The following is a 14,260-nucleotide window of genomic DNA, read 5'->3' as shown; positions in this document are numbered from 1 at the left end:
TCATGGGTCTCTGTGAGCTCATGCATGCGAAAGGGGGCTGATAGTACATTCCACTGAGTTTGTTATGCAACAGTTTGAAAAGATGCGATAGGTGGCATCATATGTCCCATAGATAGCACATGTTTGCTACCAACCCAGGAGGGAGAAGGCTATCATATGATATGGGAGAGCTACCTGCTGGTAGCAAATTGACCAAGATTAAAATTATAGACATAAAATCAAGAAGAAAAAGAAAAAGGTCATGGAAAAACTAAACCAATTCATCACATCATTAAAACTGATCTTGATGTATATCTAGTGTCATGGTGTTAAAAATCTATTCAGTAATTTTAACATGGCTTCTTCCATTTTAGTACACTTTTTAACATGCTCTTGTCGATAGGACAATTTGGAAATGTGCAATACTTGCATGTGAGAGGCCTATGTCATGGTTTTGAGCAGGCAAAGAAAGAGAGTAGCACAAAAGTAGAGGGTTATTTTCCAACTTACAAAATCTCTTTACTGATCTTTGTTAAAGCAACTTTTGATTTTGATACTTTTTACAAGATGTTTCACAAAGCAGTCTGGTGTCAAATGTATTGTGCATAATAAAGGTGCAGTTATGAGTTATACATACAGTAAGCATCTTCAAGTTAAAAATAAAAATGACGACATGGCTCTGGTCTTTGAATACAATCAGAGACAATGGTAACTACCCACATTAGACCTGGAATCTGTTCATAAGCTCATCCGGAAAGGTGATTTGGAAACATACACAAAACATAAAGTGCGATACTTACGTTTTCTGGAGATGAAGCTGGATCACGAACAGTTGGTACTGATCCATGCTTGAGAATAAACTTTTCTGCAAATGATGCTTTGTATTGACCCTCATTCACAAAGCAGTCTGGCGTAAAAACATTTGCACAAACATACACGAGTTTAGTTATTTTGGGGGCATACAACACCACAACACGGGTTCAGACAGGCCAGTCTGCTTCTACATCTCAGGCTCAGTCCTCTGGTGCGTCAACATTGTATCAAGGGATTAGGAGGAATGTGACTTCGCTGGGTCATGGCATTCCATACTCAACCCAGTCTGTGGTCACCGCAAACCAGACATCTGGATCCCAGACCCAGTCATCATACCAGCCTAGCACTACAACACTGCTTCAGACAGGCCAGCCTGTTCTTCCTCAGAGTCAGCCTTTGGGAGCTTCAGCTTCATATCCAAGTCAAACCTCTGGCGTGTACAATATTGCATAGCGTCCATTGACTGCATCCTCTTCCCAAATGCCTGGGTTCCACATCCAGTCATCATACCAGCCTGGCACCACAACACTGCTTCAGACAGGCCAGTCTGCTTCTACATCTCAGGCTCTTGGCAGCCATGGAGCTGCACCTTCAGGACATGCTAAATGGTACACCATTGTACAAGGTCAGACAGTTCCATCATCTTCTCAAGCCTCTGGATTCCAGACCCAGTCATCATACCAGCCTGGCACCACAACACAGGTTCAGACAGGCCAGTCCATCTCCATAGACCAGTTCCATCTCCATAACCTATAGGGGACCTAATGATAACGCATGAGGCTAAAAGACAAGACTGAAGATAACCAAGCTTGTTTAGGACCCTGGAGAGACTTAACTTTTAATCTGTTAGGTGACATGTGACCAGGTGAAACTAATTATATAAGTAGCATGTTTAGGGTGGTGGTGGCTATAGTATTTGGGCAAAGTGTAGATTTTATGTTAGTAGTGGGGCCTCCTTTTGGTAATCTTCTTTTGAGATATGTCATGGGCAATGAAGGGGTATGTATCCTGTGTTTGTTCTCCTTTTTTTTCTTTTTTTTTTCTTTTTTCTTTTTTTTTTTTTTTTTACATGTTTTTTTTCCCCCCATGATTTTAGGTATGTAACTTTTTTTTTTTTTTTTTTCTTACAGGCTCCATCTAATTTTCATTGCTTTGGTTCTTTGGAGAGATACAAGTGGATTCGGAGGTAGGCTTTTAAAATGAACTTTTAAATCTAAAATATTTGCATGTATAGTTGCAAATCTATAATCTAAAATTGGATTCATCCCTCACAGTGTGGAATACAACCTCTGTTGTTGATTGGCAAGCTGGACGTTCTAATGCAACATGGAACCAAAATTTTCACTTCGCTACGCCTGTTCAAGCTTTGGAGCTACTGTCCAGAAAAAGTGCAAACGGAAATGTTGACGGAGGAAATTCTAGTAGTTTCAGTTATACTTCAGAAGTCCAAACTGCTCAACAGGATTCTAGTTTTGTTCAGTCTTCTGGTGGTGCTGCTCAAGGTAAACCTGTACTAAATGCTCAAGGTCAAGCAACTCCCATGGTTCAACCGCAGGACAACTTGATGACTCAGTCCTCAAGGCTCTATTGGTTTGAATCTCTCAAGCCTGAAAACTGTGGCACTTTGCTCTCTCAATCTTGGCCTCAAAAAGGTCAGAATAACGGTGGATTCCAAAGACCATCCAGGTTCCAGTTTGGAGGCACTGCAAACCAGACATCTGGATCCCAGACCCAGTCGTCATACCAGCCTAGCACCACAACACAGGTTCAGACAGGCGAGTCTATTGCCCAGCCTGAGTCGTTCGGAGCTTCAGCTTCATATCCAAGTCAAACCTCTGGCATGTACTCTGTTGTACAGGGTCCTCTGATTGCATCCTCTTCCCAAATGCCTGGGTTCCACATCCAGTCATCATACCAGCCTGGCACCACAACACAGGTTCAGACAGGCCAGTCTGCGTCTACATCTCAGGCTCAGTCCTCTGGTGCGTCAACGTTGTATCAAGGGATTAGCTCTGGCAGGTATCTGACTTCACTGGGTCATATAATTCCATCCTCCTCCCAGTCTGTGGTCACTACAAACCAGACATCTGGATCCCAGACCCAGTCATCATACCAGCCTAGCACTACAACGCTCCTTCAGACAGGCCAGCCTGTTCTTCCTCAGAGTCAGCCTTCGGGAGCTTCTGCTTCATATCCAAGTCAAACCTCTGGCGTGTACAATATTGCACAGCGTCCATTGACTGCAACCCTTTCCGAAATACCTGGGTTCCACATCCAGTCATCATACCAGCCTGGCACTACAACACTGCTTCAGACAGGCCAGTCTGCGTCTACATCTCAGGCTCAGTCCTCTGGTGCATCAACGTTGTATCAAGGGATTAGCTCTGGCAGGTATCTGACTTCACTGGGTCATATAATTCCATCCTCCTCCCAGTCTGTGGTCACTACAAACCAGACATCTGGATCCCAGACCCAGTCATCATACCAGCCTGGCACTACAACACTGCTTCAGACAGGCCAGTCTGCTTCTACATCTCAGGCTCTTGGCAGCCATGGAGCTGCACCTTCAGGACATGCTAAATGGTACACCATTGTACAAGGTCAGACAATTCCATCTTCTCAAGCCTCTGGATCCCAGACCCAGTCATCATACCAGCCTGGCACCACAACACAGGTTCAGACAGGCCAGTCTGCTTCTACATCTCGGGCTCAGTCCTCTGGTGCATCAACATTGTATCCAGGGATTAGGAGGAATGTGACTTCTCTGGGTCATGGCTTTCCATACTCAACCCAGTCTGTGGTGACCGCAAACCAGACATCTGGATCCCAGACCCAGTCATCATACCAGCCTAGCACTACAACACTGCTTCAGACAGGCCAGCCTGTTCTTCCTCAGAGTCAGCCTTCGGGAGCTTCTGCTCCATATCCAAGTCAAACCTCTGGCGTGTACAATATTGCACAGCGTCCATTGACTGCAACCCTTTCCGAAATACCTGGGTTCCACATCCAGTCATCATACCAGCCTGGCACTACAACACTGCTTCAGACAGGCCAGTCTGCGTCTACATCTCAGGCTCAGTCCTCTGGAGCATCAACGTTGTATCAAGGGATTAGCTCTGGCAGGTATCTGACGTCACTGGGTCATATAATTCCTTCCTCCTCCCAGTCTGTGGTCACTACAAACCAGACATCTGGATCCCAGACCCAGTCATCATACCAGCCTGGCACCACAACACTGCTTCAGACAGCCCAGTCTGCTCCTACATCTCAGGCTCAGTCCTCTGGTGCATCAACATTGTATCAAGGAATTAGGAGGAATGTGACTTCTCTGGGTCATGGCTTTCCATACTCAACCCAGTCTGTGGTGACTGCAAACCAGACATCTGGAGCCCAGACCCAGTCATCATACCAGCCTGGCACCACAACACTGCTTCAGACAGGCCAGTCTGCTTCTACATCTCAGGCTCTTGGCAGCCATGGAGCTGCACCTTCAGGACATGCTAAATGGTACACCATTGTACAAGGTCAGACAATTCCATCTTCTCAAGCCTCTGGATCCCAGACCCAGTCATCATACCAGCCTAGCACTACAACACTGCTTCAGACAGGCCAGCCTGTTCTTCCTCAGAGTCAGCCTTCGGGAGCTTCTGCTCCATATCCAAGTCAAACCTCTGGCGTGTACAATATTGCACAGCGTCCATTGACTGCAACCCTTTCCGAAATACCTGGGTTCCACATCCAGTCATCATACCAGCCTGGCACTACAACACTGCTTCAGACAGGCCAGTCTGCGTCTACATCTCAGGCTCAGTCCTCTGGCGCATCAACATTGTATCAAGGAATTAGGAGGAATGTGACTTCTCTGGGTCATGGCTTTCCATACTCAACCCAGTCTGTGGTGACTGCAAACCAGACATCTGGATCCCAGACCCAGTCATCATACCAGCCTGGCACCACAACACTGCTTCAGACAGGCCAGTCTGCTTCTACATCTCAGGCTCTTGGCAGCCATGGAGCTGCACCTTCAGGACATGCTAAATGGTACACCATTGTACAAGGTCAGACAATTCCATCTTCTCAAGCCTCTGGATCCCAGACCCCGTCATCATACCAGCCTAGCACTACAACACTGCTTCAGACAGGCCTGTCTGCTTCTACATCTCAGGCTCAGTCCTCTGGTGCCTCAACATTCTATCAAGGGATTAGCTCTGGCAGGTATCTGACTTCACTGGGTCAGAGCATTCCATCCTCCTCCCACTCTGTGGTCACTACAAACAAAATCTCTGGATTGCAGGACCAGTCATTTCAGCCTGACACCACAACAAATGCTTTGGTGGGTCAGTCTGCTTCTACATCTTTGGCTCACGGCAACTTTCAGGCTCCAAATTGGCATACGATAACTCCTCCTAGATTCCATAATTTGCTACGGAACGTGTCGGTTTCTCAATCTCTGAGCTCTGATCCCCAAACAAGAACAATCAACAATATTTTGCCGTTTCTGAACCAAAGTGCTGGGACTTCTGCCATGTCTCAGAATAATGTACAGACCCCAGCATTTCACACATCTTCACACTTCTCACCTGTCCCACAAACTGTTGCCACTCCCCCAGTCTCTCTACCCAAGCCTTGCCGACAGACACAATGCTCAATGGTGGAGAGTGCAATTGCCTCTATAGCATCCAGCCAAACCTCTCCTCGTGTTGCCACATCATCTCAAGGCACAGGCTCTTTTGCTGCTGTACCCATTCCAGGTACCTCACAGAATTTTGCAGGCATTGATTTCCAGGGTACATTGCCAGTACATGACCAGTACAGCTCGGTGTGTAACTTTCCATTTGGTTTCTGCAATTCTCCTCAAGGAGCTGCAAACAACAAATTTGTTCGAAGCCAGAGTGTACAGACACACAACCTGTGAACCAAGAATTCATGGGACACTTTCTGGAATCAGTGCCTCATCAGCATTCTGTGTTCCACAAAGCTTTTCCAATACACCTGAAATTGTGAGCTCAGCCACTTACAGCTCCCCCCCATTTCCCAACACCAGGCCCTCCTGACAATCTCAACTGTAAGATTAACTACTGAGTGCTTTGATCGCTGACTGAATATGCTCATTTGTGGTGCTTTTTATTGTTTGCCTGAATTTTTGTTGCAATAAAAGGAGAATGCACATTTTGACTTGGCTGTGTTTCCTCAAATGAAATTCTCACTTGATGGGTAATGAATTTAGTCTGTATTTGGAGTCTTTTCAATCTATAGCATTTGATCATGCTTATTTTCACTAAAACCTTTTTATGGTCACAGACTAATCTCACTTTCCTCAGTGGTTTGAATAATGAAGTAATAAATAATTCATTAGCAGTGCGTATAGAACACTTGCCAGTATCTTGCCTTTGGTCAGTCCTTGTCTTTGTTCAAGGCTCACTCAGATTTTGAGCAGTGAAGTATTTGCAGAAAGTGTAGCTAGTTTTCAACACTGTTTATGCAATTCTGGCCAAAATGGTTTGAAATTTTTGTGTTAATTTTCATAGCTCTTGCTCTTGAAATATGCTTTGACTAAACTCTCAGGTTTGTATTCTCCTAGCATGACTGCAGTGAACTCTGTGAAAAGAAATGTCCCTTTAGCAGGAGACTGTATTTTAAAGAATTTTAGTAAAATCCAAATAAGTTTGAAACCCTTTCCAATAAAAGATCTGTAAACAATGTCTTCCATGCTTGTTCAATGAACCATGAACAATTATTGCACCTGCTCTTGTGGAAGAGTCATTAGGACACTAACTGTTTATAGGTGGTCACGGTTACAATAACGTGGGACATTAAAGGGGTCTTTCTACTGACTCTGAAAAACACCAGAAGAAAGATGCCTAGGGTGCCTGCTCGCCTGTGTGAACATGCCATAGGCATCCTGCAGGGTGGCCTGAGGACTGCAGATGTGGCCAGATCAATAATCTGCAATGTCTTGTAATGTAAGATGCCTAAGGCAATGCTACAGGAAGGGCAGCCGATTGTCCTTGCAGTGCAAACCACACGTGACCGTGTGTTTCCCCTTTTACTGATTTTTGTTAAAGGAGACCTATTTTGAGACTTTTTACCAGATGTTTCACAAAGCAGTCTGGTGTAAAACGACGTGCACAAACATACACGAATTTAGGTATTTTGGGGGCATATTTCCTTCAAAAATACAACTTCTCCACTGCGTCTTCAGTGGCTCTATTGCCGGGAGTACATGAAGACTCTTATGTTCAATCTTACAGCCAACAACAGAACACTTACAACGCTTACGAAGCTGAGACGTGTGTGGAAAGCATGGTGGATTGTGTGCAGCTCACTCAGGGGAGGATCTATGGTAATAGGGCGGGGCTTGTTCCAACATGACATCACGTTAGGGAGCAAATGAAATCGACTCATTTTGAGACACTGTTTATGATTTATTGGGAATATATCAAAGGAGTGGGTGGATTTTTACCATTGTAGGGTGGTTGTGTACACACTCTGCCGACACAGAGTTATGTTCAAACACCATTTAAAAGTGAATTTTGCATAATAGTTCCCCTTTAATGTCTCATGTAACAAAACTTGCAAAGAGCTCTGTCCTGAAAACAATTCCATGTGTGTGTGTGTGTGTGTGTGTGTGTGTGTGTGTGATATATGTACAAGAAGCTTATTGAAATTCCACCTAAGCAGAATCTGTGTCATGCTTGGTATATATGTATACTGATGCTTTAGAGGTGCACCTTTATTTTGCTGCTGTTGATTTTCTCATGTTTTATGAATTCTGTGGTTTATACCCAGTATTGCTTTGCATTAAAGACATCTTAAAATTGTACATGTTCATGTCTCTCTTCATTGATGAAGGCTCAGATTCAAAAATAGTTGCAAATAATTAGCTGCTTCTTCATTGTAACTATAGAGTCATGTCTTTGCTACATCACATATGATGGCTCATCATATTGGTTGCATAAAATAGGCAAACTTGAATTTAAATGAACACTGAGCATAGAACCAAACTGTAGAATTGTAAAAAACCAAGCGGTGCATGCTGCGCAAGTCAGTGTTGCTTGTAGGCAAGGTGTCAAGATCTCTCCATAACCTATAGGGGACCTAATGATAACGCATGAGGCTAAAAGACAAGACTGAAGATAACCAAGCTTGTTTAGGACCCTGGAGAGACTTAACTTTTAATCTGTTAGGTGACATGTGACCAGGTGAAACTAATTATATAAGTAGCATGTTTAGGGTGGTGGTGGCTATAGTATTTGGGCAAAGTGTAGATTTTATGTTAGTAGTGGGGCCTCCTTTTGGTAATCTTCTTTTGAGATATGTCATGGGCAATGAAGGGGTATGTATCCTGTGTTTGTTCTCCTTTTTTTTCTTTTTTTTTCTTTTTTCTTTTTCTTTTTTTTTTACATGTTTTTTTCCCCCATGATTTTAGGTATGTAACTTTTTTTTTTTTTTATTACAGGCTCCATCTAATTTTCATTGCTTTGGTTCTTTGGAGAGATACAAGTGGATTCGGAGGTAGGCTTTTAAAATGAACTTTTAAATCTAAAATATTTGCATGTATAGTTGCAAATCTATAATCTAAAATTGGATTTATCCCTCACAGTGTGGAATACAACCTCTGTTGTTGATTGGCAAGCTGGACGCTCTAATGCAACATGGAACCAAAATTTTCACTTCGCTACGCCTGTTCAAGCTTTGGAGCTACTGTCCAGAAAAAGTGCAAATGGAAATGTTGACGGAGGAAATTCTAGTAGTTTCAGTTATACTTCAGAAGTCCAAACTGCTCAACAGGATTCTAGTTTTGTTCAGTCTTCTGGTGGTGCTGCTCAAGGTAAACCTGTACTAAATGCTCAAGGTCAAGCAACTCCCATGGTTCAACCGCAGGACAACTTGATGACTCAGTCCTCAAGGCTCTATTGGTTTGAATCTCTCAAGCCTGAAAACTGTGGCACTTTGCTCTCTCAATCTTGGCCTCAAAAAGGTCAGAATAACGGTGGATTCCAAAGACCATCCAGGTTCCAGTTTGGAGGCACTGCAAACCAGACATCTGGATCCCAGACCCAGTCGTCATACCAGCCTAGCACCACAACACAGGTTCAGACAGGCGAGTCTATTGCCCAGCCTGAGTCTTTCGGAGCTTCAGCTTCATATCCAAGTCAAACCTCTGGCATGTACTCTGTTGTACAGGGTCCTCTGATTGCATCCTCTTCCCAAATGCCTGGGTTCCACATCCAGTCATCATACCAGCCTGGCACCACAACACAGGTTCAGACAGGCCAGTCTGCGTCTACATCTCAGGCTCAGTCCTCTGGTGCGTCAACGTTGTATCAAGGGATTAGCTCTGGCAGGTATCTGACTTCACTGGGTCATATAATTCCATCCTCCTCCCAGTCTGTGGTCACTACAAACCAGACATCTGGATCCCAGACCCAGTCATCATACCAGCCTAGCACTACAACGCTCCTTCAGACAGGCCAGCCTGTTCTTCCTCAGAGTCAGCCTTCGGGAGCTTCTGCTTCATATCCAAGTCAAACCTCTGGCGTGTACAATATTGCACAGCGTCCATTGACTGCAACCCTTTCCGAAATACCTGGGTTCCACATCCAGTCATCATACCAGCCTGGCACTACAACACTGCTTCAGACAGGCCAGTCTGCGTCTACATCTCAGGCTCAGTCCTCTGGTGCATCAACATTGTATCAAGGAATTAGGAGGAATGTGACTTCTCTGGGTCATGGCTTTCCATACTCAACCCAGTCTGTGGTGACTGCAAACCAGACATCTGGATCCCAGACCCAGTCATCATACCAGCCTGGCACTACAACACTGCTTCAGACAGGCCAGTCTGCTCCTACATCTCAGGCTCAGTCCTCTGGTGCATCAACATTGTATCAAGGAATTAGGAGAAATGTGACTTCTCTGGGTCATGGCTTTCCATACTCAACCCAGTCTGTGGTGACTGCAAACCAGACATCTGGATCCCAGACCCAGTCATCATACCAGCCTGGCACCACAACACTGCTTCAGACAGGCCAGTCTGCTTCTACATCTCAGGCTCTTGGCAGCCCTGGAGCTGCACCTTCAGGACATGCTAAATGGTACACCATTGTACAAGGTCAGACAATTCCATCTTCTCAAGCGTCTGAATCCCAGACCCAGTCATCATACCAGCCTAGCACTACAACACTGCTTCAGACAGGCCAGCCTGTTCTTCCTCAGAGTCAGCCTTCGGGAGCTTCTGCTCCATATCCAAGTCAAACCTCTGGCGTGTACAATATTGCACAGCGTCCATTGACTGTAACCCTTTCCGAAATACCTGGGTTCCACATCCAGTCATCATACCAGCCTGGCACCACAACACAGGTTCAGACAGGCCAGTCTGCGTCTACATCTCAGGCTCAGTCCTCTGGCGCATCAACGTTGTATCAAGGGATTAGCTCTGGCAGGTATCTGACGTCACTGGGTCATATAATTCCTTCCTCCTCCCAGTCTGTGGTCACTACAAACCAGACATCTGGATCCCAGACCCAGTCATCATACCAGCCTGGCACTACAACACTGCTTCAGACAGGCCAGTCTGCTTCTACATCTCAGGCTCAGTCCTCTGGTGCATCAACATTGTATCAAGGAATTAGGAGGAATGTGACTTCTCTGGGTCATGGCTTTCCATACTCAACCCAGTCTGTGGTGACTGCAAACCAGACATCTGGATCCCAGACCCAGTCATCATACCAGCCTGGCACCACAACACTGCTTCAGACAGGCCAGTCTGCTTCTACATCTCAGGCTCTTGGCAGCCCTGGAGCTGCACCTTCAGGACATGCTAAATGGTACACCATTGTACAAGGTCAGACAATTCCATCTTCTCAAGCGTCTGAATCCCAGACCCAGTCATCATACCAGCCTAGCACTACAACACTGCTTCAGACAGGCCAGCCTGTTCTTCCTCAGAGTCAGCCTTCGGGAGCTTCTGCTCCATATCCAAGTCAAACCTCTGGCGTGTACAATATTGCACAGCGTCCATTGACTGTAACCCTTTCCGAAATACCTGGGTTCCACATCCAGTCATCATACCAGCCTGGCACCACAACACAGGTTCAGACAGGCCAGTCTGCGTCTACATCTCAGGCTCAGTCCTCTGGCGCATCAACGTTGTATCAAGGGATTAGCTCTGGCAGGTATCTGACGTCACTGGGTCATATAATTCCTTCCTCCTCCCAGTCTGTGGTCACTACAAACCAGACATCTGGATCCCAGACCCAGTCATCATACCAGCCTGGCACTACAACACTGCTTCAGACAGGCCAGTCTGCTTCTACATCTCAGGCTCAGTCCTCTGGTGCATCAACATTGTATCAAGGAATTAGGAGGAATGTGACTTCTCTGGGTCATGGCTTTCCATACTCAACCCAGTCTGTGGTGACTTCAAACCAGACATCTGGATCCCAGACCCAGTCATCATACCAGCCTGGCACCACAACACTGCTTCAGACAGGCCAGTCTGCTTCTACATCTCAGGCTCTTGGCAGCCATGGAGCTGCACCTTCAGGACATGCTAAATGGTACACCATTGTACAAGGTCAGACAATTCCATCTTCTCAAGCGTCTGGATCCCAGACCCAGTCATCATACCAGCCTAGCACTACAACACTGCTTCAGACAGGCCAGCCTGTTCTTCCTCAGAGTCAGCCTTCGGGAGCTTCTGCTCCATATCCAAGTCAAACCTCTGGCGTGTACAATATTGCACAGCGTCCATTGACTGCAACCCTTTCCGAAATACCTGGGTTCCACATCCAGTCATCATACCAGCCTGGCACTACAACACTGCTTCAGACAGGCCAGTCTGCGTCTACATCTCAGGCTCAGTCCTCTGGCGCATCAACATTGTATCAAGGAATTAGGAGGAATGTGACTTCTCTGGGTCATGGCTTTCCATACTCAACCCAGTCTGTGGTGACTGCAAACCAGACATCTGGATCCCAGACCCAGTCATCATACCAGCCTGGCACCACAACACTGCTTCAGACAGGCCTGTCTGCTTCTACATCTCAGGCTCAGTCCTCTGGTGCCTCAACATTCTATCAAGGGATTAGCTCTGGCAGGTATCTGACTTCACTGGGTCAGAGCATTCCATCCTCCTCCCACTCTGTGGTCACTACAAACAAAATCTCTGGATTGCAGGACCAGTCATTTCAGCCTGACACCACAACAAATGCTTTGGTGGGTCAGTCTGCTTCTACATCTTTGGCTCACGGCAACTTTCAGGCTCCAAATTGGCATACGATAACTCCTCCTAGATTCCATAATTTGCTACGGAACGTGTCGGTTTCTCAATCTCTGAGCTCTGATCCCCAAACAAGAACAATCAACAATATTTTGCCGTTTCTGAACCAAAGTGCTGGGACTTCTGCCATGTCTCAGAATAATGTACAGACCCCAGCATTTCACACATCTACACACTTCTCACCTGTCCCACAAACTGTTGCCACTCCCCCAGTCTCTCTACCCAAGCCTTGCCGACAGACACAATGCTCAATGGTGGAGAGTGCAATTGCCTCTATAGCATCCAGCCAAACCTCTCCTCGTGTTGCCACATCATCTCAAGGCACAGGCTCTTTTGCTGCTGTACCCATTCCAGGTACCTCACAGAATTTTGCAGGCATTGATTTCCAGGGTACATTGCCAGTACATGACCAGTACAGCTCGGTGTGTAACTTTCCATTTGGTTTCTGCAATTCTCCTCAAGGAGCTGCAAACAACAAATTTGTTCGAAGCCAGAGTGTACAGACACACAACCTGTGAACCAAGAATTCATGGGACACTTTCTGGAATCAGTGCCTCATCAGCATTCTGTGTTCCACAAAGCTTTTCCAATACACCTGAAATTGTGAGCTCAGCCACTTACAGCTCCCCCCCATTTCCCAACACCAGGCCCTCCTGACAATCTCAACTGTAAGATTAACTACTGAGTGCTTTGATCGCTGACTGAATATGCTCATTTGTGGTGCTTTTTATTGTTTGCCTGAATTTTTGTTGCAATAAAAGGAGAATGCACATTTTGACTTGGCTGTGTTTCCTCAAATGAAATTCTCACTTGATGGGTAATGAATTTAGTCTGTATTTGGAGTCTTTTCAATCTATAGCATTTGATCATGCTTATTTTCACTAAAACCTTTTTATGGTCACAGACTAATCTCACTTTCCTCAGTGGTTTGAATAATGAAGTAATAAATAATTCATTAGCAGTGCGTATAGAACACTTGCCAGTATCTTGCCTTTGGTCAGTCCTTGTCTTTGTTCAAGGCTCACTCAGATTTTGAGCAGTGAAGTATTTGCAGAAAGTGTAGCTAGTTTTCAACACTGTTTATGCAATTCTGGCCAAAATGGTTTGAAACTTTTGTGTTAATTTTCATAGCTCTTGCTCTTGAAATATGCTTTGACTAAACTCTCAGGTTTGTATTCTCCTAGCATGACTGCAGTGAACTCTGTGAAAAGAAATGTCCCTTTAGCAGGAGACTGTATTTTAAAGAATTTTAGTAAAATCCAAATAAGTTTGAAACCCTTTCCAATAAAAGATCTGTAAACAATGTCTTCCATGCTTGTTCAATGAACCATGAACAATTATTGCACCTGCTCTTGTGGAAGAGTCGTTAGGACACTAACTGTTTATAGGTGGTCACGGTTACAATAACGTGGGACATTAAAGGGGTCTTTCTACTGACTCTGAAAAACACCAGAAGAAAGATGCCTAGGGTGCCTGCTCGCCTGTGTGAACATGCCATAGGCATCCTGCAGGGTGGCCTGAGGACTGCAGATGTGGCCAGATCAATAATCTGCAATGTCTTGTAATGTAAGATGCCTAAGGCAATGCTACAGGAAGGGCAGCCGATTGTCCTTGCAGTGCAAACCACACGTGACCGTGTGTTTCCCCTTTTACTGATTTTTGTTAAAGGAGACCTATTTTGAGACTTTTTACCAGATGTTTCACAAAGCAGTCTGGTGTAAAACGACGTGCACAAACATACACGAATTTAGGTATTTTGGGGGCATATTTCCTTCAAAAATACAACTTCTCCACTGCGTCTTCAGTGGCTCTATTGCCGGGAGTACATGAAGACTCTTATGTTCAATCTTACAGCCAACAACAGAACACTTACAACGCTTACGAAGCTGAGACATGTGTGGAAAGCATGGTGGATTGTGTGCAGCTCACTCAGGGGAGGATCTATGGTAATAGGGCGGGGCTTGTTCCAACATGACATCACGTTAGGGAGCAAATGAAATCGACTCATTTTGAGACACTGTTTATGATTTATTGGGAATATATCAAAGGAGTGGGTGGATTTTTACCATTGTAGGGTGGTTGTGTACACACTCTGCCGACACAGAGTTATGTTCAAACACCATTTAAAAGTGAATTTTGCATAATAGTTCCCCTTTAATGTCTCATGTAACAAAACTTGCAAAG

General features: G+C 45.2%; 2 protein-coding genes across 2 annotated transcripts; both read left to right on the top strand.

Moving 5' to 3' along the window:
* Positions 1 to 1,651: 1,651 nt before the first annotated feature.
* Positions 1,652 to 5,967, top strand: LOC128635246 (mucin-5AC-like). The gene is made up of 3 exons (XM_053687085.1): positions 1,652 to 1,791; positions 1,923 to 1,978; positions 2,067 to 5,967. The coding sequence occupies exons 1-3, from the start codon at positions 1,772 to 1,774 to the stop codon at positions 5,705 to 5,707; spliced, it is 3,717 nt and encodes a 1,238-aa protein (XP_053543060.1). The 5' UTR covers positions 1,652 to 1,771; the 3' UTR covers positions 5,708 to 5,967.
* Positions 5,968 to 7,986: 2,019 nt separating this feature from the next.
* Positions 7,987 to 12,854, top strand: LOC128635244 (mucin-5AC). Its single transcript, XM_053687074.1, has 3 exons — positions 7,987 to 8,128; positions 8,252 to 8,307; positions 8,396 to 12,854. The coding sequence occupies exons 1-3, from the start codon at positions 8,109 to 8,111 to the stop codon at positions 12,592 to 12,594; spliced, it is 4,275 nt and encodes a 1,424-aa protein (XP_053543049.1). The 5' UTR covers positions 7,987 to 8,108; the 3' UTR covers positions 12,595 to 12,854.
* The last annotated feature ends 1,406 nt before the right edge of the window (positions 12,855 to 14,260 follow it).

Source organism: Ictalurus punctatus, chromosome 16 (genome assembly GCF_001660625.3).
Source record: "Ictalurus punctatus breed USDA103 chromosome 16, Coco_2.0, whole genome shotgun sequence".
Lineage (NCBI taxonomy): Eukaryota > Metazoa > Chordata > Actinopteri > Siluriformes > Ictaluridae > Ictalurus > Ictalurus punctatus.
The sequence above is the reverse complement of the archived record's forward strand: the minus strand, read 5'-3'. Positions and strand labels throughout refer to the sequence as shown.